This window comes from Pseudochaenichthys georgianus, chromosome 12 (genome assembly GCF_902827115.2).
Source record: "Pseudochaenichthys georgianus chromosome 12, fPseGeo1.2, whole genome shotgun sequence".
Taxonomy (NCBI): domain Eukaryota; kingdom Metazoa; phylum Chordata; class Actinopteri; order Perciformes; family Channichthyidae; genus Pseudochaenichthys; species Pseudochaenichthys georgianus.
In genome coordinates, this window is record NC_047514.1 from 949805 (window position 1) to 972021 (window position 22217).

Consider the following 22217-nt stretch of genomic DNA (forward strand, 5'->3'; position numbering starts at 1 on the left):
TTTATTTCTAACTTTTTTTTTTTTTTCAATTTTCGGCGCCCCCTATGGGTTGATGCGCCCTTAGCATTCGCCTATACTGCCTATGCCGAGGGCCGGCCCTGCATCCAGCGACTCAATCCCTCTCAATTATGGGTTAGTTCTACGACCTGAAGCCTCCTCGTTAACTTTTGGCTGTTGGCTTTCAGCCCTAATCAGACCCCGCCTTATTTACACCAGCGCTCTCTTGGGTCTGGCCTTTTCCAATCACCACTTTCAAAAGAAGCCTCGGCATGTGCAGCCGCAGTGAACTGGTAAAGCTGGTGTTGGACCACATGTTTAGTTTTAGATTTCTTTCATCTTGTCACGTCATATCTTGACTCAGGGCCTGCTGATGTGTGTGGGGGCAAAAGAGAGAAGGGAGTCAGAGAGTTTTACGGTGACTGCCAGACCTTTCATTATGCGCGATGAAAGTCTATATAAAGTTCAGGGGAAAGTGAGATTTCCTACGAGGAAGGAAGCCAACAATTGAAGGTTTAGATAAGGACTCTATAACTCACAGTGTGTTTATTACTGTAGCGCTGTAGCTAACGGTGTAGCAGTTAATTTAACCCTCTGACTGTTCTTCTTTTTGCTCGACAAGTGTGATGCTTAGGCCCGAGGGAGTGCAATACTGCGTGTGAAGTTATCTGTTCTAACCAAAACTCTGGTTCACAAGATCAGACTTTGGTTAGCGCCAACATACAGACAACAACGCAGCCACTTCAGAACCTTACAAATGACATTACTGTTCTTATTACTGACCACAATATGCAGATACAATTCCTCCGTAGTGTTTCCTATTAACGGGAAAATGCCAGAAGGTAAAAGCATTCTGGGAAACAGTGACACACAGCACTTTAATGCAACACAGCCCTTTCTACCGTTACTGTGGTTTCTTTCTGATATTATCAGCTTTCCCCTCATCTACTTCTCACAGAATTTGTGATTTTATTAATATTTTTTATTTGAAAGACTGTCCCTGTCTCCCATGCTGCAGTACCACTCTCTACCTGAACAGTTGGTGGGGGCGCTGTTTTACCAAAACACAATGATAATAACAGTATATGGTTGTTTCTTAACGATATCCAAGAGGTTAGATGGTATAGGAATGCAGGAAATGTGTTTTAAATAAAATTTCCTTTTCTATTTATTTTCAGGAAGACCCCCACACAACCCCACCATTATGTATGCTATCTTTACCAATTTTAAAAGCCCCATGGTGAGGAGCTTTGATCTTATGTTCGAAGTAAAAACATTATTATTATTATATTTGAAGCAGAAAAAACGAGTTATTGGAACTTAATGGAACTTTTTTCTTCCAATTACTTTTTTATACAAATAGTGCCATAAAAGTGAGATTTCTGTTGAAATAACAACGAGTTTCCTCTGAGTGCAGGGTCCTCTCCTCTACTACCTAAACTCAGCCTGGTTTTGTGTGCCCAGCATGCAGAGCAACACCACCATCTCCCACCATGCCACATTTCTGAAGTTGCCCGAGTGATTAACAGGCTCCTTTTATTCCTCCTGCTTCACTCTGACCTAGTGAAAAAAAGTACGTATCCTACTTCCTTTCCCTCAGGCAGTCTGTGTGACGAAAACAGTGGTGAGGGCCAAAGGGGGGGGGGTGTGGGGGACAAAGAGCAGGAGGAGGAGGAGGAGATTTAAGATAATAAGATGCACATGTAAAACCCTCCTGAATTGAAATCTGCCATCCCGGTACCTTTTGTGAAACCTGACCTAGATGGAAGAAAAGGCCAAACTCCAGGAGCTCGGGGCTTCTCATCCGCTCACTGAAGAACAGAATGTCCTCTTTCATCGGCCTATTCAACATGGCAGTGAACACAAAAGACTGCAAGGGTTTGATCACAAGGCGCTCGAAGACCTGCTAATGTTATCCAGAGTCTGTCTTACTGTACTGAGTGAACTACATTACAGGGACAGGGGAAATGTATACACGTAAAACCACTTTCATACATACGAATGTCAAAGAAAAATCTTCACACCGAGGGAGACTTCAGGGGGAAAAGAGTCAGTGAAGTAGAGGAAAAGCCGTGAGCCAGGAACTTGAGCTGCCAGTTGTTGAGAGTTGGCTCGGCTCTCACTGGGATGTTTTTCCATCTTTTTAGTGATTACTCAGTCGACCAGGCATGGGGCACTCATGGGAACTGAAGACGCCTTTCACACTGATACGGAGGATTCCCAGTGAGAAAAAACATCTGTAGCGTTCAGCCAGTTCTCCACGCTGTCTCAGAGTTCTGTTGTCTTTATGCAACTATCTCACCATTAAGTCGTTATAGGGGGTTTAAAAATGTGTAAATCAAATAAGCAGCACATATCTTTGTGTCTTTCTGCTGCACTCCCGAGCTGTGGTTTGGTTACAGTCCCTTACACTTACATGGTGTCTTTATTGGACTGTTTTTCTTTTTGAATCTTATTATTTGGGCCATCTGTAAGGTGGTCCGAACGCACCAAAACACTTCCATTGGGAGGAACTAAAAACACAAACGATGCAAATATTAAAACCCAAACGTGCTAAAAACACACAAATGGAGAGCCATCTTTAGCAACTTGACAAAACATGCATTTAGAAAACATTCACTAACTTGAGGAAACACTTCCGGTACGTCCACACAGCAGCTTTTCAAAAATCTTGAACATCTTGGAGCTGGGCGTGTCTGACAGCTTGGGGATTTTTTGCGAGCAACGCGACCAACAACCGATCACATGAATCTCCCGCCCCCGACATACAAAGCAAAAAACCCGGGGATTTTATGCGAGCAATATATATATATATATATGTATATATATATATAAACTCCCCAAACAGGCGAAACCCTACCAGTTTCCCCCACTGCCTCTGCCACCTCCCTCCATGCCTGGTTCCTCCGGTTCGTATCCCGTTAATAGTTCTGGTCGTAAAGAACCGGGTGATTTGCTACCGTAACTTCTCGTTTGGAATATGAGGAAATGAACTGCGGTCTGGTTCTCCCTGCTTACACGCGGTTTGATTGGCTAGCGCTTCTACTGTCAGATTTGCATAAACGTGTTTGATTGGCTGACGCTTCCAGCTCAGCTTCAAAAGTTGAACATTGCTCAACTTTTGACTAATCAACTATTGTTATTGATTAATGCATCTGTGTTTCTTAGGGTCCAAAACACTTAAAATGAAAGCGTTTAGTTTATTTAATAAAAGAGCACATGTTAAATGTGAAAAGTGACAGTAGATATAGATTAGTTGCAATTTGGTGCTATATATAAAAAAAGAATTAAAAAAAAAGAATTATTATTTTATTATTTTAAACACCTTGAATTTCAGGGGGGGCCGCGGGGCTCCGTTGGCGCCCCTCCAAGACAATGGTAGGGGAAACACTGGATGTATAATAAGAACTGGATGCAGCGTGGGAGGCGGGTTTCGTTCTTTCCTATGAGAGCTGCTCATTGGCGCATGAGGACAAAATGGCCCAACTTTTGAGAGAGTAAAACGTCACAGATTACCCATCATGCCTGGCTGTCAGAGCTGAAGAACCCGTATGTGCGCTAACAGAGCATGCGCCCCTTAAGCCCCGCCCCCCGAGCTCCCACTCTCAGCTCAATAGAATGAATGGAGAGAGAAAATAAATCTAGATTCGGCTTTTAGTGCATTTTACAACTTTAAGGACCTAATGATTATAATAAGGGCTATAAAATAGTTAATACTGGGTCGTTTATTTAGTTAAAAAAAATTATCCACCGATTTACAGACGTCTCTTTCCCAATGTTAGTCAATGGGGAAAAAGTTGCCGGGTGACGTCATGGACTGATACGGAAGTTGCAGCACTGCCGTTTGGACACAATGAATGTTGGGCACAGAGTCCGGTGCACTTCCCGGGGGCTTGGTTAAACCGCGTCCATCACAATGGGGACTGAGCCTCAGGACACGAGCTGTACCACAGGAGCTATTCTGCAGTGTCTATAAAGTGCCACTTGCTTTTCACACCAAGTTGCGTTTGCTACTCAGTGAATACAGAAGGCTTCCGATGCTCCAGATGAGTTGTTGGTACATCATTAATAACCCATGTCATCGTGACCTCAGATTTATCACGGTAAACACACACTGAAAGACATGGCTTGTTTCAAAAATACTGTGATGGACCGAGAACATATCTGCTGATGGGTGGCACGCTTTTATCAAGTGTCACCGACTGCCAGTTGTGACTCTCTGCACCCAGATGCACGAGATTACTGTATGGTTATGATTCAGAAAATCACTGAAACACCCACTGCAGTATTGATGAATACAATAAAATAGACTCCTAATTTAAAGTCTCTCACACATCACTCTATCAGTCGGTTGGAAGGACACACATCAGATTTCTTAAAGCGCTCTGTTTATTTTAGTTTATGCCTTCTCCGTCGCTGCCCCCTCTCACAATGTTCGAATCACAAATCAAAACTCACCTTTTCAGAACTGCTTTTAATCTGTAATTAATAATAATAATAATAATAATAATATATTTTATTTATAAGCGCACTTTTCATTTGCGTAAACAAAACTCAAAGTGCTACAAAATTAAAAATTAAAAAGGGTGAAACAAAACAACAATAAAAAACAATTAAAACAACATAATTAATGTTGTGTTTTATATATTTTTACAAGTGTGTTGTATGTTTTTATGAATTTTTAAGTTTCTTTGAGTTTACAGAGAAGCGCTGTATATAAATAAAATGCATTATTATTATTCAAATAATGGCGGAGGAAGACATTTCACAAATCACCCTAATATTTATTTTTTTACATTTGACGAATAATATCTGTTTTCTTACAGATTTTTATTTTTCGACATGTTTTCAGAAGAGGTTAAAATCATACATTTAATAAAAAATGTATTTATTTGTTCATGGCACAGGAGGTGTACAGTAGTAGTATAAATATATATTTTACCAATTCATTCCGGTTTAAGGGAAACAAAGCTTTTCCTTAATTAACGGAGATTAGAAGCTTAACAATAAGGAGAGGGAGAGTCCTCTGCTGTCGGACTGAGAGAGATAACGTCAGCTCAGGGAGGTAAAGGCCTCGCTGAGAGGTGGAGGGAGAGTCCTCTCCTGTCGGACTGAGAGAGATAACGTCAGCTCAGGGAGGTAAAGGCCTCGCTGAGAGGTGGAGGGAGAGTCCTCTCCTGTCGGACTGAGAGAGATAACGTCAGCTCAGGGAGGTAAAGGCCTCGCTGAGAGGTGGAGGGAGAGTCCTCTGCTGTCGGACTGAGAGAGATAACGTCAGCTCAGGGAGGTACAGTAAAGGCCTCGCTGAGTGATTATATTGCAAACTTTAGTCCAAGTTATCTCAGTGGGTCTCAAACAGTTTGGTCATCTATGTAAACAAATATTTCCATCTATTTAATATAGTTGTTCAAAATAAGTTAAGAAATAATTCCAATGTCAGTAAAAAAACAAAAAACACAGTTTGAAAGGGGGGTGATTAGTAAAATATGCATAAATAAAAAATAAAGAATGCAGACTAGGTAAGATAAAGATAGGAGAGAGGAGTTTATCAATGATTTCTTATTGCTTGTGAGCATATTCTAATGGTTTTTGGAGTATTGAAATATGTACAGTTCTGTTTCATATAATAATAATAAATAATAATAATAATTCCTTGCATTTATTATAGCGCTTTTCCAGTGCTCAAAGCGCTTTACAGATACACATTACACATATTTTGTTATACATGCAATGGTCACTGTGGACAATACCCACAGGAGCAAGTTCAGGTGAAGTGTCTTGCCCAAGGACACAACGGCCTGACGCAGTGGCGGCAGGAGCGGGTTTCGAACTGGAGTTCCCCAGCACCCCCCTTGGTCTGATGATCAGATGCACACTGCGCCACCCGTCCCAGACAATATGAGTGTTGAGAGCTGTTTTTTTTTTTGTTCGCTCCTCATTGTCTGTTTTGTTTTGTCCATCATGTACAGCGACCTTGAGTCCCGTGAAAGGCGCTTTATAAATTTCATTTATTATTATTATTATTATTATTATTATTATTATTATTATCCATAAATCTCTTAATTTGTGCACCAGATTGATGCCTTTAACTTCAATTGAAAGAAAAAAAATCTTCCCGGGGTGCATGCCCTCGGACCCCCCTAGAGGATGTGAGGTCATCACAAATAAAACCGGTTCACATGGATAGGATACGAGATAAGTTTGTGCACTAATTACAGTATATACACTACACATTTTTCTTGGATTTGTTAACACCATAGTCCCTAATATATTTTTTTTTAGAAAGGCAGGAAATGGAATTCAATCGAGAACAATGTTTCATTGCGGAGGACCCCCTGTTTTGTGTCCCCCCTACTTCTCAAACCAAAGTTACACCCTTGGACTCATCTGATAACCTACTGTTATTTAGTCAGTTTCTAAAAACACCAGCTTGATGAAGACCAGACTTTCGATAACTTTGTGTGAGAGAGCTGTGTGTGTGTAACTCATGTTAATCAGAGTATACAGTACATGTTGTTGTCGCGTTATTCTGGCAGCTGAGCTGAGGCCTCCCGAGTGTCTTGTGTTGCCATCATGTGTATTAAATCACAAGCTCCAGAGCCCCGGGTCATTTCCTCCCACCCAATTTTCTCCTATTATTCCTGCCTCCCCCTGAACACAGCCTCCCCCCCCCATTTCCTGTTCTTGGTTGGCCCCCAAATTGATCCTCAGACATATTGTTGGGGCCCGCTGACCTGCGAAATGCAGTCAATGCCTCTGAGACTCAGTCTTTAGCGGCTCTTGAGGAAATTAAAAAAAGTACTACTGAATGAACAGAGGCTGACCCAATATAGCAATTTGAGCTACTTTTTCAGAAGACATACAAAGGCACAGCGAGGAGAAAATATATGAGAGTTGTTTTTGAAAGATATACTGAGAGAACAAAGCTATATTAAGACAGTGGACAGTCACATTTATATTAAGCTGTAAAACTGTGAAACATGGATCGTTGTATGTGGACATATCTGAGGTAGATACACCCACATTAAATCAGTTTTTTTTGCTTCTTTCAATATGTTTTTCCGCTTAAACCAATTTTAAACAATATTTTCCAATTTGTTTATTTTATTTATCCCTACTTCCATTGTTGTGCAACGTTTGGTGGCACCAACCATCACTTTATGAATTACATTAAGATAAAGAACAAGCATCCATAAACATTCATCTGTTCGCATCTTGCAAATTATTTATCTTTATAAAACGGACAAGTCAAATCAAGCAATCTGATTGGTTCTTAGCCGTGATATAATGAGCGTATACCACGGGTAGAATTGTAGTTACTTTTCACAACAAGTCAGTATCCCTCCGCGTCTGAGAAAAGCTACAACCGTTACAACTGTTACATTACGTCCGTATACGTCCGTTATGACGTGCCGAACCACTCATCTCGTCTGTCGTGAGATATTGCTTAAATATATCATATTCCATTTACTTGTATATAGACTCTTCTTGCACTATTTCTATTTTATTTGTATTTACTTGCACATTCTCTTGCACTATTTTATTTGTTTTATCTGTTTAATGTCTTGTATATATTCACGTTGCACTGTTTGAAGAGCCTGACTTACATTTTTCATTGCCATATCTACACTGTAGCTAATGTTTATAAGACAATAAAGCCTTGCAACTTGGCTGCATTGTTTCCAAACCAGATATTGTATTTCCGTATTATCATTTCCATGTCATTGTACTTTTCTCAAATTCCTATTGACAAATTAAGCTTCTTTTTTTTGCAGTGTGTGTGAGAGCAGACAGACAGAGAAGCCTAGTGGGCCCAGGAGAGCCCCAGGGGCCCAGACACAACAATAAGCTCCTTTATTTCGGGCGGAAACTGAAGACAGACGGGGAACACCCTGTGGGCTCCTCCATATCAGAATATAGGCCTGCACGGAGACGCATTAACAATAAGATAAATAACGTATTTACCGCACACATGTCAGCCTCGGGGCAAACTATGTGTAGACATGACATTGACGTCCACTGCTACACAGAGAATAGCGAGTCTCTTTAAAGAAGGCTCCGTCCTTTGTGCCGTTCTAACTCTTTCTTCGCTAAATTGAAAATGTAAACATCCAAAAATGTTCTGCAGGTGTGTGACACTATGTCAGAATAACTGAAGCGCCAGCAATAGCAGTAGTTATAATCTCTTCTAGTCCAGGTGCCAGATATTCCAAAAGAGGATCTGAAATTATTCTTGATGCTCAGGTTAGTAACTGAGACAGATCTTCAAGTTTCGATCTCGTTCTGGCACAAGATTTGAACTGCAGTCTCCTTCTGAGATGTTCTACACATCCATCCACCATCCAGACATCCTCACTTTTCAAATATGTATATATGTTCATTCAATTATTCTTATTTTAACAGTTACTTACCTGTATATATCTTTAATTGTATTAATCTTGTGATAATATCTACTCTCCTGTTTTTCAATCTTACTCTGTTGCTGCTAAAATCCTGAAAGTTCCATTTTGTCTTATCTAATCTTAGCTTACTTTCCAAATATTGTGTATATATTGCATTTATTCGTGAGTCAAAGCTCTAGGCCAGGGGTGCCCAACAGTGGCGGCGCTAGGGGGTGGCTACTTGGGCTCAAGCCCCGGATCTTTTCTGAAATGCCCCGAATGTTTCACTGAGAAACGTCTCGTGAGTAATGTGCAGTACCGGAGTCCAACAGAGAGGCAGCAGCTGCGGGGACAGTAGCCTGCGTATTACCCCCGCTGCGAGGCTCTGGCAAGTTCCCGCTAGCACCCCCCGCCCCGCCACTGGTGAGTTTCTCCGCCGCTGCGAGGTTTCCGGCGCCCCCCCCCCCACAGATTGGGCAGGGGCGGGCCTGTAGGTAGATCACTTTGACTTGGTCATTTTAAAAGTAGCTCCCAAGCTGAAAAAGTGTGGGCACCCCTGCTCTAGGCTCACAAAAGAAAACAAATCTGAGTTTGAAAATGGATGGATTTGAACGTTGTTGTTAGCTAAACAGAATTCCTAAGGTTAGGTTAGGGTTAGGTTCCGCATAAACAGCCTCTTCAAAGGAGGATTGTTCAATCAGTCATCAATCAAAGGTTATTCTTACAGCCCAATATGACACATTTGACTCAGTGAACTTTACACTTTGTACAGAATATGAATAAGGCACCCTCTGTCCGTAGACCTTCACATCGGACAAGGAAACACCCCTTAAGAAACCCCCACAGTTAATGGGAAGAAATGTTAGAAACCTTGAGGAGAGCCACAGAGTACGGACAGACATACAATATATGTCGTGTGCAAATTAAAAAGATTTACAAGGTAGTCCAAATGCTTCAAAATGCAAGTGTCTATAAATTGTTACTTCTACATGGCTTCATTAAAATGGACCTATTATGCTATATTGGAAATATATATATTGTAGGGCCATACCTATAAAAAACATGTCTGTGAAGTCTTTTGCATAAAATACCAAACAGATCCCCCGTTGTAGCTATGCCTCATACTGCTCTAACCCCTCTTTTGCAGCCCTGTTAGAGAAATGCGGATTTTGGGTCCTTAGCTTAAAAAAAACAAAGAAGAGGAGGCGGAGCTAATGCCTGATCAGAATTCCACCGGAGATAAAGTTAATTTCTGCTGTGATAAAACGCCATCCTGTTCTAAACCACATCAAGGATTATTTCTGAAACAGTATGGAGCTCAAATGCTTTTTCTCTTGCGGGTTTATCACAAGGTGAGTTCTTTTTTATTTCCTGCTTTTTAAAACACATGTGCTCTACAGTACAGGTTAGCTCTGAGTGTTAGCGAGGCTGGCTAATGTAAACAAAGACCAGATTACATCCAAAACACGTCAGGCATTGTTTCTGATGGGTTCGCCGCCGATTTGACGTCATATCTGCAGCAAATCTTTATCCGCTCGTTGTACACCTGTTTTTAAAAGATTTGGGTACGGAGGAAAAGAGAAAGGGTTTTATTTTCTGAAGCTGCGTGAGTTCCCCGATGCACCGGGGACACATATTTATGTATAAAAGACTTCTAAAAGTGCATTTTGCATGATAGGTCCCCTTTAAGTAAGGGACGTGCAGCGAGGCGGTCATTAGTGAAAAATGAACACCCGACCGGGTTGTTGCTTTCTCTTCTTAGCAACGGTCATTTATTTGCTCAGCAGCGGTGCGTTGTCGAGTATTAACAACTTCTGAAACGTCCAAATTGACCAATCAGGATGGTATCTAATTAAGCCGTGTAATAATAAAAAAAATATGTTCTGTTTTTCAATTGAACACAGTTTTCTAATTATGAGCTTCTACCAAACAAGCCTATTGCATTACGGACACTTTATTGGATACACTCGATGACATAAAGGATATGGTTAGCTTTTAAAACACCACAATAAACTGACAGTGTCCCCAGTGGAACTTTTATGGGTATAACAAACTTAAACCAAGTGCTAAAGATGGCTCAATGAAGTTGATGTAAGGACATCACATCTTAAAGTCAACATGTATAAAAAAACCACATTAGAAAGTACAGAAGTACAGTAAATCCCCAAACACAAACACGCCATTCATAGAAAGAAGAGCTGATCATTGTTCCATCTCACGCGCCTTTTATTGGCAGACCAAAAGCTGTAGTGACTTCATGGGAAGTATCTCAATGTTATTAGCTGTGACGAACTAAGATTTTGCTACCGTGCAACCTCATTTGTTTTAAAAAACAGCCTTACATTTCTGTTAATCCAGACCATAGCAAAGGAAGCTCAAACAGAGGGCTAATGGTAATCTGCTACTAAAATGTCCAAACATACTGTACGTATCTGTCCAATACAAAGTGTCCAGCGTCCTACAAAACTTCAAAATCAACCCAAAATCCATCAAAATCAGCCCTTCAGGAGTACACATATGGAAATGTTCGGGTTAAAACTACAATTTCTGATCATAAAACATGTCAGAAATTGATTAAGCAACCTCAACATTGTTTGCATAGGTTATAATGCTAATTAATGCAATGTATGCTAATGTTAAATAGCCCTATGTGCTTGGGACCCGTACAATACATTTCTAACATAAAACAAAGGGGTACTTAAACATTTACTGGTTCACATTGCAGGCAAGTATATTATATAGATTGAGGTTTATACATAGTCATGTTGGGACCGTGGCTATCCACTACGAACTATAATCTGGCCTATAGAGGGTTGTTTATAATGGAGGACAGTTTAGGAGGTCCCCAGAAAGATTAGGTGTCCTCCTCTGGGAACAGCAGAAGTAGAAAATATTTCTGACCTAAACTGTTAGACCAACAGATGAACTGACAAACATCGTTGGACTCCAGGGATCCAGCAGCAAGGCAGCGAACAAATACATCCGATAATATTAAGATCAACACATGACTCTTTACCTGATAGTTAAAACATCAACATGTTGGGAACTACATTCTGGTTCCTTCTGAGAGTGACATGTTCAGATGTATATCATTCCCATGTCTGAGTACAAGTACAGAGCTGCAGTACAGATGCTGTTAGCCGATAGCTTAGCATCAATGATAGCTTAGCATGAATGCCTGACTAAGTTAATTGTAGATGGTACGGATGCCATTGATATTGTATATTGGTAGCAATCCCAAAAATCATCAAACAATTCTTTAAGGTTAACTTATTTATCTCAGAATTTTGGATTTGTTTGAGCTAATTTAAAATGACTTTGTACTCTAAAAAACATAATTTTTCAAGCTAGCATACCTCTCAACGACCCAAAACACACTGCACTAGTTTCCAGATAAACTTCATTGCAGACATTGATAACAAGTATCCTGTCTGTTGATTTGTATATGAAGAAATACATCTACTTAAAGATATCGTTAGCAACATGGCTACCGCTAGCAGCCTGACTAACGTTACATTGTGTAAGAAGTTTAGCCGTGCTGGCGTTGGCCATGTGGGAGAAATGAAGAGTTTGCTCTCTCCGTTAACACTACAGAGCCTCCATGTTTATTTTAAGTATTTAATTTTCCCCGGGAGATTGTGACTCGGAGACAGACAGAGGGAAGGAGAAGCTAACAGGGAACCAAGCTAAACGTTGATGGTGTCATTTTCCTACGGCCATTACATTGTGCCTTCAACACTTCAGCATGATAAGTTGCAGCAAAGAATGTGTCACTTTAATTATACATAACTAACATGTATTATGTTTATTTGTAGTATCTTTAATATGTTCTTAAGTACAGCACTTACTGGAATGTAGGTCTGCATGAATCCTGGAGAACACACAGCGCTGTGGGTGTAGCGGTGGTATTGCATTTATTAATGCATTTATGAGTCAAATTGCGGACCGGTTGTCAATTTTAACTGATTTTAATATTTACTCACCACCAGCAGGTAGCAACAGATAGCAACTATAATATATTGATGAAAAACAGTATAATAGGGGACCTTTAGGTACAGTGTTTGCTGGAATGTATGTGTGCCTGTAGCCTGGAGAACACACAGCGCTGTGGGTGTAGCGGTGGAGCCGTGCAGCAGTCAGTAAGATGACACCAGTCTGTTTTTCCTCTCGTGAGTTCAGAGTGCTTTCACAGACAACCAGAGTCTCTCACACACACACAAAGACATGACTGCCTACAGACAGCAGCAGCTGGACGACTTACCGCTGGAGCAGTTGGAGCCCCCCCAGCCCGGCTCACACTGGCAGGTGTTGGGGGCGATGCAACGTCCGTGAACACAGCTCTCTGCACAATGAGCTGGAGGAGACAGGAAGACGGGGAAGACATCTGCATTACAAACATGTCATGCAGGGGTGAATGAAGGACGTCTTGAATCCAGAGATGGCAAAAGTACACACATCCTTTACTCAAGTAGAAGCACAGATACTCGTGTTTAAAATACTCTGAGAGAAGTAGAAAGTACAGGTATTTGAGTTCAACATGTGAGAAGTAGAAAGTACAGGTATTTGGGTTCAACATGTAAGAAGTAGAAAGTACAGGTATTTGGGTTCAACATGTGAGAAGTAGAAAGTACAGGTATTTGGGTTCAACATGTAAGAAGTAGAAAGTACAGGTATTTGAGTTCAACATGTAAGAAGTAGAAAGTACAGGTATTTGGGTTCAACATGTAAGAAGTAGAAAGTACAGGTATTTGTGTTCAACATGAGAGAAGTAGAAAGTACAGGTATTTGTGTTCAACATGTAAGAAGTAGAAAGTACAGGTATTTGAGTTCAACATGTGAGAAGTAGAAAGTACAGGTATTTGAGTTCAACATGTAAGAAGTAGAAAGTACAGGTATTTGTGTTCAACATGAGAGAAGTAGAAAGTACAGGTATTTGAGTTCAACATGTGAGAAGTAGAAAGTACAGGTATTTGAGTTCAACATGTGAGAAGTAGAAAGTACAGGTATTTGAGTTCAACATGTAAGAAGTAGAAAGTACAGGTATTTGAGTTCAACATGTAAGAAGTAGAAAGTACAGGTATTTGTGTTCAACATGTAAGAAGTAGAAAGTACAGGTATTTGGGTTCAACATGTAAGAAGTAGAAAGTACAGGTATTTGAGTTCAACATGTAAGAAGTAGAAAGTACAGGTATTTGAGTTCAACATGTAAGAAGTAGAAAGTACAGGTATTTGGGTTCAACATGTAAGAAGTAGAAAGTACAGGTATTTGTGTTCAACATGAGAGAAGTAGAAAGTACAGGTATTTGTGTTCAACATGTAAGAAGTAGAAAGTACAGGTATTTGAGTTCAACATGTGAGAAGTAGAAAGTACAGGTATTTGAGTTCAACATGTAAGAAGTAGAAAGTACAGGTATTTGTGTTCAACATGAGAGAAGTAGAAAGTACAGGTATTTGAGTTCAACATGTGAGAAGTAGAAAGTACAGGTATTTGGGTTCAACATGTAAGAAGTAGAAAGTACAGGTATTTGGGTTCAACATGTGAGAAGTAGAAAGTACAGGTATTTGGGTTCAACATGTAAGAAGTAGAAAGTACAGGTATTTGAGTTCAACATGTAAGAAGTAGAAAGTACAGGTATTTGGGTTCAACATGTAAGAAGTAGAAAGTACAGGTATTTGTGTTCAACATGAGAGAAGTAGAAAGTACAGGTATTTGTGTTCAACATGTAAGAAGTAGAAAGTACAGGTATTTGAGTTCAACATGTGAGAAGTAGAAAGTACAGGTATTTGAGTTCAACATGTAAGAAGTAGAAAGTACAGGTATTTGTGTTCAACATGAGAGAAGTAGAAAGTACAGGTATTTGAGTTCAACATGTGAGAAGTAGAAAGTACAGGTATTTGAGTTCAACATGTGAGAAGTAGAAAGTACAGGTATTTGAGTTCAACATGTAAGAAGTAGAAAGTACAGGTATTTGAGTTCAACATGTAAGAAGTAGAAAGTACAGGTATTTGTGTTCAACATGTAAGAAGTAGAAAGTACAGGTACTTGTGTTCAAAATGTAAGAAGTAGAAAGTACAGGTATTTGAGTTCAACATGTAAGAAGTAGAAAGTACAGGTATTTGAGTTCAACATGTAAGAAGTAGAAAGTACAGGTATTTGAGTTCAACATGTGAGAAGTAGAAAGTACAGGTATTTGAGTTCAACATGTAAGAAGTAGAAAGTACAGGTACTTGTGTTCAAAATGTAAGAAGTAGAAAGTACAGGTATTTGTGTTCAACATGTAAGAAGTAGAAAGTACAGGTACTTGTGTTCAAAATGTAAGAAGTAGAAAGTACAGGTATTTGAGTTCAACATGTAAGAAGTAGAAAGTACAGGTACTTGTGTTCAACATGTAAGAAGTAGAAAGTACAGGTATTTGTGTTCAACATGTAAGAAGTAGAAAGTACAGGTATTTGTGTTCAACATGTAAGAAGTAGAAAGTACAGGTATTTGTGTTCAACATGTAAGAAGTAGAAAGTACAGGTACTTGTGTTCAAAATGTAAGAAGTAGAAAGTACAGGTATTTGTGTTCAACATGTAAGAAGTAGAAAGTACAGGTATTTGTGTTCAACATGTAAGAAGTAGAAAGTACAGGTATTTGAGTTCAACATGTAAGAAGTAGAAAGTACAGGTATTTGTGTTCAACATGTAAGAAGTAGAAAGTACAGGTATTTGGGTTCAAACTGTAAGAAGTCAAAGTAAAAAGTCATCAGAAAAACAAGTAGTCGAGTAAAGTACTGATACCAGAAACATGTACTTAAGTACAGTAACGAAGTATTTGTACTCCATTACTTCACACCTCTGTACAGTCACAAAGACATGTCATTTTTGTTTGTCATCTTGCAATCTACTTATTTATCTAAATAGTTATCACCGCAACAAACCATATTTAATTTCATCTTCTGTTATTGTACATATCATATTCTATTTACATGTATATAGACTTCTTGCACTATTTTGTATTTTATTATATATGTTGTGTTGTTGGAGGAGCTTTGTGCATATGATAATAACATCTTTGAATCTTGAACAGAGCTTACTTCCGAATTCATTGCATAAAAACTTGACTTTATCCAAAATAGTATTGGACACGTTTCCTTCGAATCATGTGACTAAAGTTGTAAATAATTATATTTGAAACTCGAAACGATCTTCATTGGAAAGTACCGGGACTGTTTTCGAAATAGCATTTTGCTTTACACTGATTTTAAAGCATTGTTTACATAAAGCATGCTTATGAAAGTGTTACTCTCTCTTCTCTCTTCTCTGTTTTCATTTCTTTGCATGTAAAAATATATTACAAAAACCCCTCTTAGCTCAGTTTTGACCCCCACCCTCTACTAAGGGAATGCTAAATGCTCCACTATGCTCACCAGCTAGTTGTTAACTAATGTTTGTAAAGAAGAACAACAACAACTTCAAAGCAGTTTCAGAAATTGTGATGAATTGCAGCCAGACACACTGACTCCATCCACAGCAACGTTCACAGAGTTTAACGTTAATGCGATTTGATTTCCGTTACTATCCGACACCCATCTGGAGAAGCCCCGTTTCCTCAAAGAACAGTCATATCCTCCTTCAGAGAATTTCTGCGAGAAACATGTGATATTTGCTTATACAAGAGAGCCTTTTCACTCCAAAATAAATGTCCCTGTGATCTCCCGGGGTGTTATCACAGCCCTGTGCATGTATCAAACTGTGGTCTCCGCCAAAGCACACTTATATTAGGACTTTCATCAGAACCGCAGGCCGTGGGGAACATAATGATTTCTTATACTGTTGCCGCTCAACAACAGTTGTTGTTTTTGCCAACAGCCAGAGGGGCTTCACACCTGTTACTGCCTTCTGGCTGCTGACAGGGAGAGGGGGGGGGGGACGGGGACGACACACACGACAGTAGCCTCATTGGCCACTGAAGTGACTAATGTAATGAGGTATTTGTGTTCAAAGTGAGTGTAAGAAGTAGAAAGTACAGGTATTTGAGTTCAACATGTAAGAAGTAGAAAGTACAGGTATTTGAGTTCAACATGTAAGAAGTAGAAAGTACAGGTATTTGAGTTCAACATGTGAGAAGTAGAAAGTACAGGTATTTGAGTTCAACATGTAAGAAGTAGAAAGTACAGGTATTTGAGTTCAACATGTGAGAAGTAGAAAGTACAGGTATTTGAGTTCAACATGTAAGAAGTAGAAAGTACAGGTATTTGAGTTCAACATGTGAGAAGTAGAAAGTACAGGTATTTGAGTTCAACATGTAAGAAGTAGAAAGTACAGGTATTTGTGTTCAACATGTAAGAAGTAGAAAGTACAGGTATTTGAGTTCAACATGTAAGAAGTAGAAAGTACAGGTATTTGTGTTCAAAGTGTAAGAAGTAGAAAGTACAGGTATTTGTGTTCAACATGTAAGAAGTAGAAAGTACAGGTATTTGAGTTCAAAGTGTAAGAAGTAGAAAGTACAGGTATTTGAGTTCAACATGTAAGAAGTAGAAAGTACAGGTATTTGAGTTCAACATGTGAGAAGTAGAAAGTACAGGTATTTGAGTTCAACATGTAAGAAGTAGAAAGTACAGGTATTTGAGTTCAACATGTGAGAAGTAGAAAGTACAGGTATTTGAGTTCAACATGTAAGAAGTAGAAAGTACAGGTATTTGAGTTCAACATGTGAGAAGTAGAAAGTACAGGTATTTGAGTTCAACATGTAAGAAGTAGAAAGTACAGGTATTTGTGTTCAACATGTAAGAAGTAGAAAGTACAGGTATTTGAGTTCAACATGTAAGAAGTAGAAAGTACAGGTATTTGTGTTCAAGTGTAAGAAGTAGAAAGTACAGGTATTTGTGTTCAACATGTAAGAAGTAGAAAGTACAGGTATTTGAGTTCAAAGTGTAAGAAGTAGAAAGTACAGGTATTTGAGTTCAACATGTAAGAAGTAGAAAGTACAGGTATTTGGGTTCAACATGTAAGAAGTAGAAAGTACAGGTATTTGAGTTCAACATGTAAGAAGTAGAAAGTACAGGTATTTGGGTTCAACATGTAAGAAGTAGAAAGTACAGGTATTTGAGTTCAACATGTGAGAAGTAGAAAGTACAGGTATTTGGGTTCAACATGTGAGAAGTAGAAAGTACAGGTATTTGAGTTCAACATGTAAGAAGTAGAAAGTACAGGTATTTGGGTTCAACATGTGAGAAGTAGAAAGTACAGGTATTTGTGTTCAACATGTAAGAAGTAGAAAGTACAGGTATTTGAGTTCAACATGTAAGAAGTAGAAAGTACAGGTATTTGTGTTCAACATGTAAGAAGTCAAAGTAAAAAGTCGTCAGAAAAATAAGTAGTGGAGTAAAGTACTGACACCAGAAACATGTACTTAAGTATAGTAAACAAGTATTTATACTCCACTATTTCCCACCTCTGGCTGACTATGACTGAGAGCCATACACTACAAAAACTTGAAATGTTTCCAAGTATTTTTGTCTAATATCGAGTAAGAATATGTCGTTCCTCTTGATATAAGACCTAACTTAAGAAGTAACAGTGCAGGCTATTGTTTTTGGACAATGAATCTTAAGTATCTTGTGAAGCCAAAGACTCTGTTTTCAGTTTTAACGTTTATTTTTTTACATTTTAATTGTTAAATTACCAACATCAGAAAAGGTTTGAGCGTTTCTGGCTTGTTCTGTAACATTTCCTGATCCTACTAAAAAATGAAATTCAAAAAAAGATTTCCCAGCTTGTGCATTTTCCGCACGATGTGACCAGACTCTTCTTCACATCAAAAATGCAATAATTATTGTCCGTTTGTGTTTTAATCATTCATTTAAAGTGACTGCTGCCGAGTGTGTGGAGAAACTCACGTGCACAGATCTCTCCGTTCTCGTTGAAGCCCGGGCAGCACTGGGACTTTCTCCGGTACATCGTCTTAGTTGCTCTCCGATTGGCTGTCCGATAGCTCACCCTGACAGGAAGTGAGGTCACACACGGGATCAGACAGTGAAGGAAGTTCCCCTATTATACTGTTTTTCATCAATATATTACAGGTCTCAGGTATATACAAAACATGTCTCTGTAGTGTTTGTTACCTTGGTTGCTGATTGGCTAATGGTTACACAAGCCGTTATGACATCATAAAGTGGCCAAAATCTGATCAGCTCATTTTCAGACAGGTTTTTATAGAAATGGATCAAAAAGAGAGAAAATCTTTGTTCCTGAAACTTTCAGAGTCTCTTTCCACAGAGGGGACACATGTTGATGTAGAAGAGACATGAAGAAGAGGGGACACATGTTGATGTAGAAGAGACATGAAGAAGAGGGGACACATGTTGATGTAGAAGAGACATGGAGAAGAGGGGACACATGTTGATGTAGAAGAGACATGAAGAAGAGGGGACACATGTTGATGTAGAAGAGACATGAAGAAGAGGGGACACATGTTGATGTAGAAGAGACATGAAGAAGAGGGGACACGTGTTGATGTAGAAGAGACATGAAGAAGAGGGGACACATGTTGATGTAGAAGAGACATGGAGAAGAGGGGACACATGTTGATGTAGAAGAGACCTGAAGAAGAGGGGACACATGTTGATGTAGAAGAGACATGAGGAAGAGGGGACACATGTTGATGTAGAAGAGACATGAAGAAGAGGGGACACATGTTGATGTAGGAGAGACATGAAGAAGAGGGGACACATGTTGATGTAGAAGAGACATGGAGAAGAGGGGACACATGTTGATGTAGAAGAGACATGAAGAAGAGGGGACACATGTTGATGTAGGAGAGACATGAAGAAGAGGGGACACATGTTGATGTAGAAGAGACATGAAGAAGTGGATTTTGCATAATAGGTGAGCTTTAAGTCCATTCTGTCCTGATGAAGACGCGTTGAGACCTAAAGGAGTCAGTCGCTCACCTCTCTGCCCTCTTTCTGCTTTTTCCCTGAAATGTTTTTGAACGTTTTCACCCAGGTCCAATCAGCTGATCCCACCTCAGCGCGGTTGCTAACACACAACGCCATCAGCTGACAGCGCCGGAACCACAAGACTGTGTACAGTTGAAAAGTTCACCATGACTTTGAAAAGTATTAATCTAGTGTTATATTATATATCCTGTATCTCACATTGCTCAATATATACATGTGCAGTCAAACAATGTAATAACTGGCGGCTAGTTCACTATTCTATATGTTCAGTACATTTTATAATGCTGCTACTAGTTTACTTGGAACTGTATTAATTCCATTTGTATTTAATTCATATTTGCTTGCATCTTTATTTAAATGTAATTAATTTTCATTTGATCTGCACCGTCCCCTTCGTTGTCAAGGTAACACAATTTATTTCAGATTGTTTTATACACTGAGTAGCCTCTTAATGCAGTCCAATACAACAGTACAATACACTCAGTTGTTTAGACTGCTTTACTATTGCCCAGTACGCTTTGACAAATGCTTATCGTTCACATTTCAGTGGTTTGATATAAAAATGATTATGAATATAACGATACTTGTCTCTTGGAAACACGCCTGAGTTCCTGTATTTATTTTCCTGTATATATTAAACTTCTTTACTCTTCTTTTACTGGAAAATGTAACAAGTAGAAAGGTACAGGTATTTGTGTTCAAAATGTAAGAAGTCAAAGTAAAGTGGAGTAAAGTACTGATACCAGAATAATGTACTTAAGTACAATAATGAAGTATTTCACACACACACACACACACACACACACACACACACACACACACACACACACACACACACACACACACACACACACACACACACACACACACACACACACACACACACACACACACACACACACACACACACACACACACACACACACACACACACACACACACACACACACACACACACACACACACACACACACACACACACCTGTGTCGCGTGCACTTAAACCAGTTGAGGATGTCGCTGCAGCTGGTGTAATAAATCTGATCAAAGGGGTGGGCGTACGACTCCTGCACCGTCACCGAGTAACTGCAAGAGAGAGAGAGGAGAGAGAGTCAGGTCACTGTGTGTGTGTGTGTGTGTGTGTGTGTGTGTGTGTGTGTGTGTGTGTGTGTGTGATATTGTGAATAAAGCCTTTGAATCTTTAGTTATTGAACTGTCAGGGAAAAAGCCACCTCTCCACTGCCTCTTGTTTAAAATGCTGCTCTCTGACATCAAGTGTGTGTGTGTGTGTGTGTGTGTGTGTGTGTGTGTGTGTGTGTGTGTGTGTGTGTGTGTGTGTGTGTGTGTGTGTGTGTGTGTGTGTGTGTGTGTGTGTGTGTGTGTGTGTGTGTGTTTGTGTAGGCAGGATTACATATCAGCCCCTTCCTCTTGTACTCTGCCTGGCCCTCCATTAGTGAGTATTGTAAAGAGACTTCAATAATCGTGCAAATCAATACTTTTTTAGGATTAAAAAGTACGACTCTTGAACCCCTATTCACACAGGCTCTTTGGAGGCATGCATTTCACTTCAGTTACATATTATATCTCTTATGGCTCATTCATTTCATTATTGGTTGTTTATTTCTGTTGGTTCCACTTTTAATCTAGCTCAAATCTGCTCCATTATTCAGTAGGATTAGTATTAAAAAGAGAATACCGTTTTGTTTGCTATTTTGATTCCATTATTGAATCACCTGCAATTTATACATTTGCTGTCAACTTGTATCAGTAAAACTTGGGTTCAATTAAAGGTCGCATGTCATGCTTTTCCGGTTCTTCCCCGTCCCCTTGTGTGTGATGAAGGTTTTTCTGCATGTGAACGGTCTGCAGCGCCACAAACCCTCAAAGTACACCCTGTAGCGAGTAAGACTCTAACACAGAGAAGACCTGTCTGTGCTGCCCCAGAACGCCTCGTTGGACATTTTTATTTTTCTCAGGAACCAAAATGGACCAATCCGCGGAGCCCCTCACTCACCAGGATCCCTTGGCTAACTAACAGGGAGTCCCATTGACTTGCATAGAGCTCCCTGGTCGGTAATAGACGAGTTGGGATCGCGGATAAATGCTCTCCGCAGACCCGTTCTCAAAGCGCTATAAACCTTTTTCTTTCTCACCATCAAGCCACACTTATTGATTTTACTTCGGCTGTGAGTGTGCGTGTGCTCAGGATGAGTTTCGCGCTGTCTCGCTGTATCACCGACCTCGGAAACCACACCAGTAAGCCAGCTCACTGAGCAGCGAGCCTCGCAACGTCCCGACCAATCAGAGCACAGTGGGCTCACAGGGAGGGGGGGGGGGGGCAGGAGCTCCAACAAGCCGTTTAGGACAGAGAGTGAATACACATACTATACAGAGATGCTGTGAGAGAAACCAATGTGAGATTGGAAAATTTCACAATATACATCTATTTTAGTAGACCTCAACAATGGAATTATGATCAGAAGAAATGGCCGTGACATGGGACCTTTCACACATTGTTCTTGATTGATGATTTGATCAGATATCAGACACTGTGAAAAAAAGCCATCAAATGAACCTTAACCCAAAGACATTCAGTTTACAGTAATATAGGATCATTTTAGTGTTTGATAAATGACCTAAACTGCTTGTAAAAGAAATATAATTAAACTTCTGATAACTGGCGATTCATAATGTCCTCACATAAAAGCCAATGTTAGGATCATTTCAAAGTAAGCGCTGCTTTTATTTGAGATGCATCCATTCATTTAGACCTGAACAAATCAAAACCTCACTGCAATCTGTCGTTTTTAGAATGTCAATACGATTCTCTGTTGCTTGGACATGGTGACGGAAGAAAATGCCTCATGGTTGTAATTCAATTAACATTTTAACAAACT

At 39.6% G+C, this 22217-nt stretch overlaps 1 protein-coding gene across 1 annotated transcript in view; it reads right to left on the reverse strand.

Annotated features, from left to right (window-relative positions):
• The window catches only part of megf10 (multiple EGF-like-domains 10), an 89811-nt gene that overhangs the window by 55435 nt on the left and 12159 nt on the right, over nt 1–22217 (reverse strand). The window contains 3 exon segments of the mRNA XM_034096008.2: nt 12640–12732; nt 18261–18361; nt 20305–20406. Of these exon segments, the coding sequence (XP_033951899.1) occupies nt 12640–12732; nt 18261–18361; nt 20305–20406 (296 nt within the window).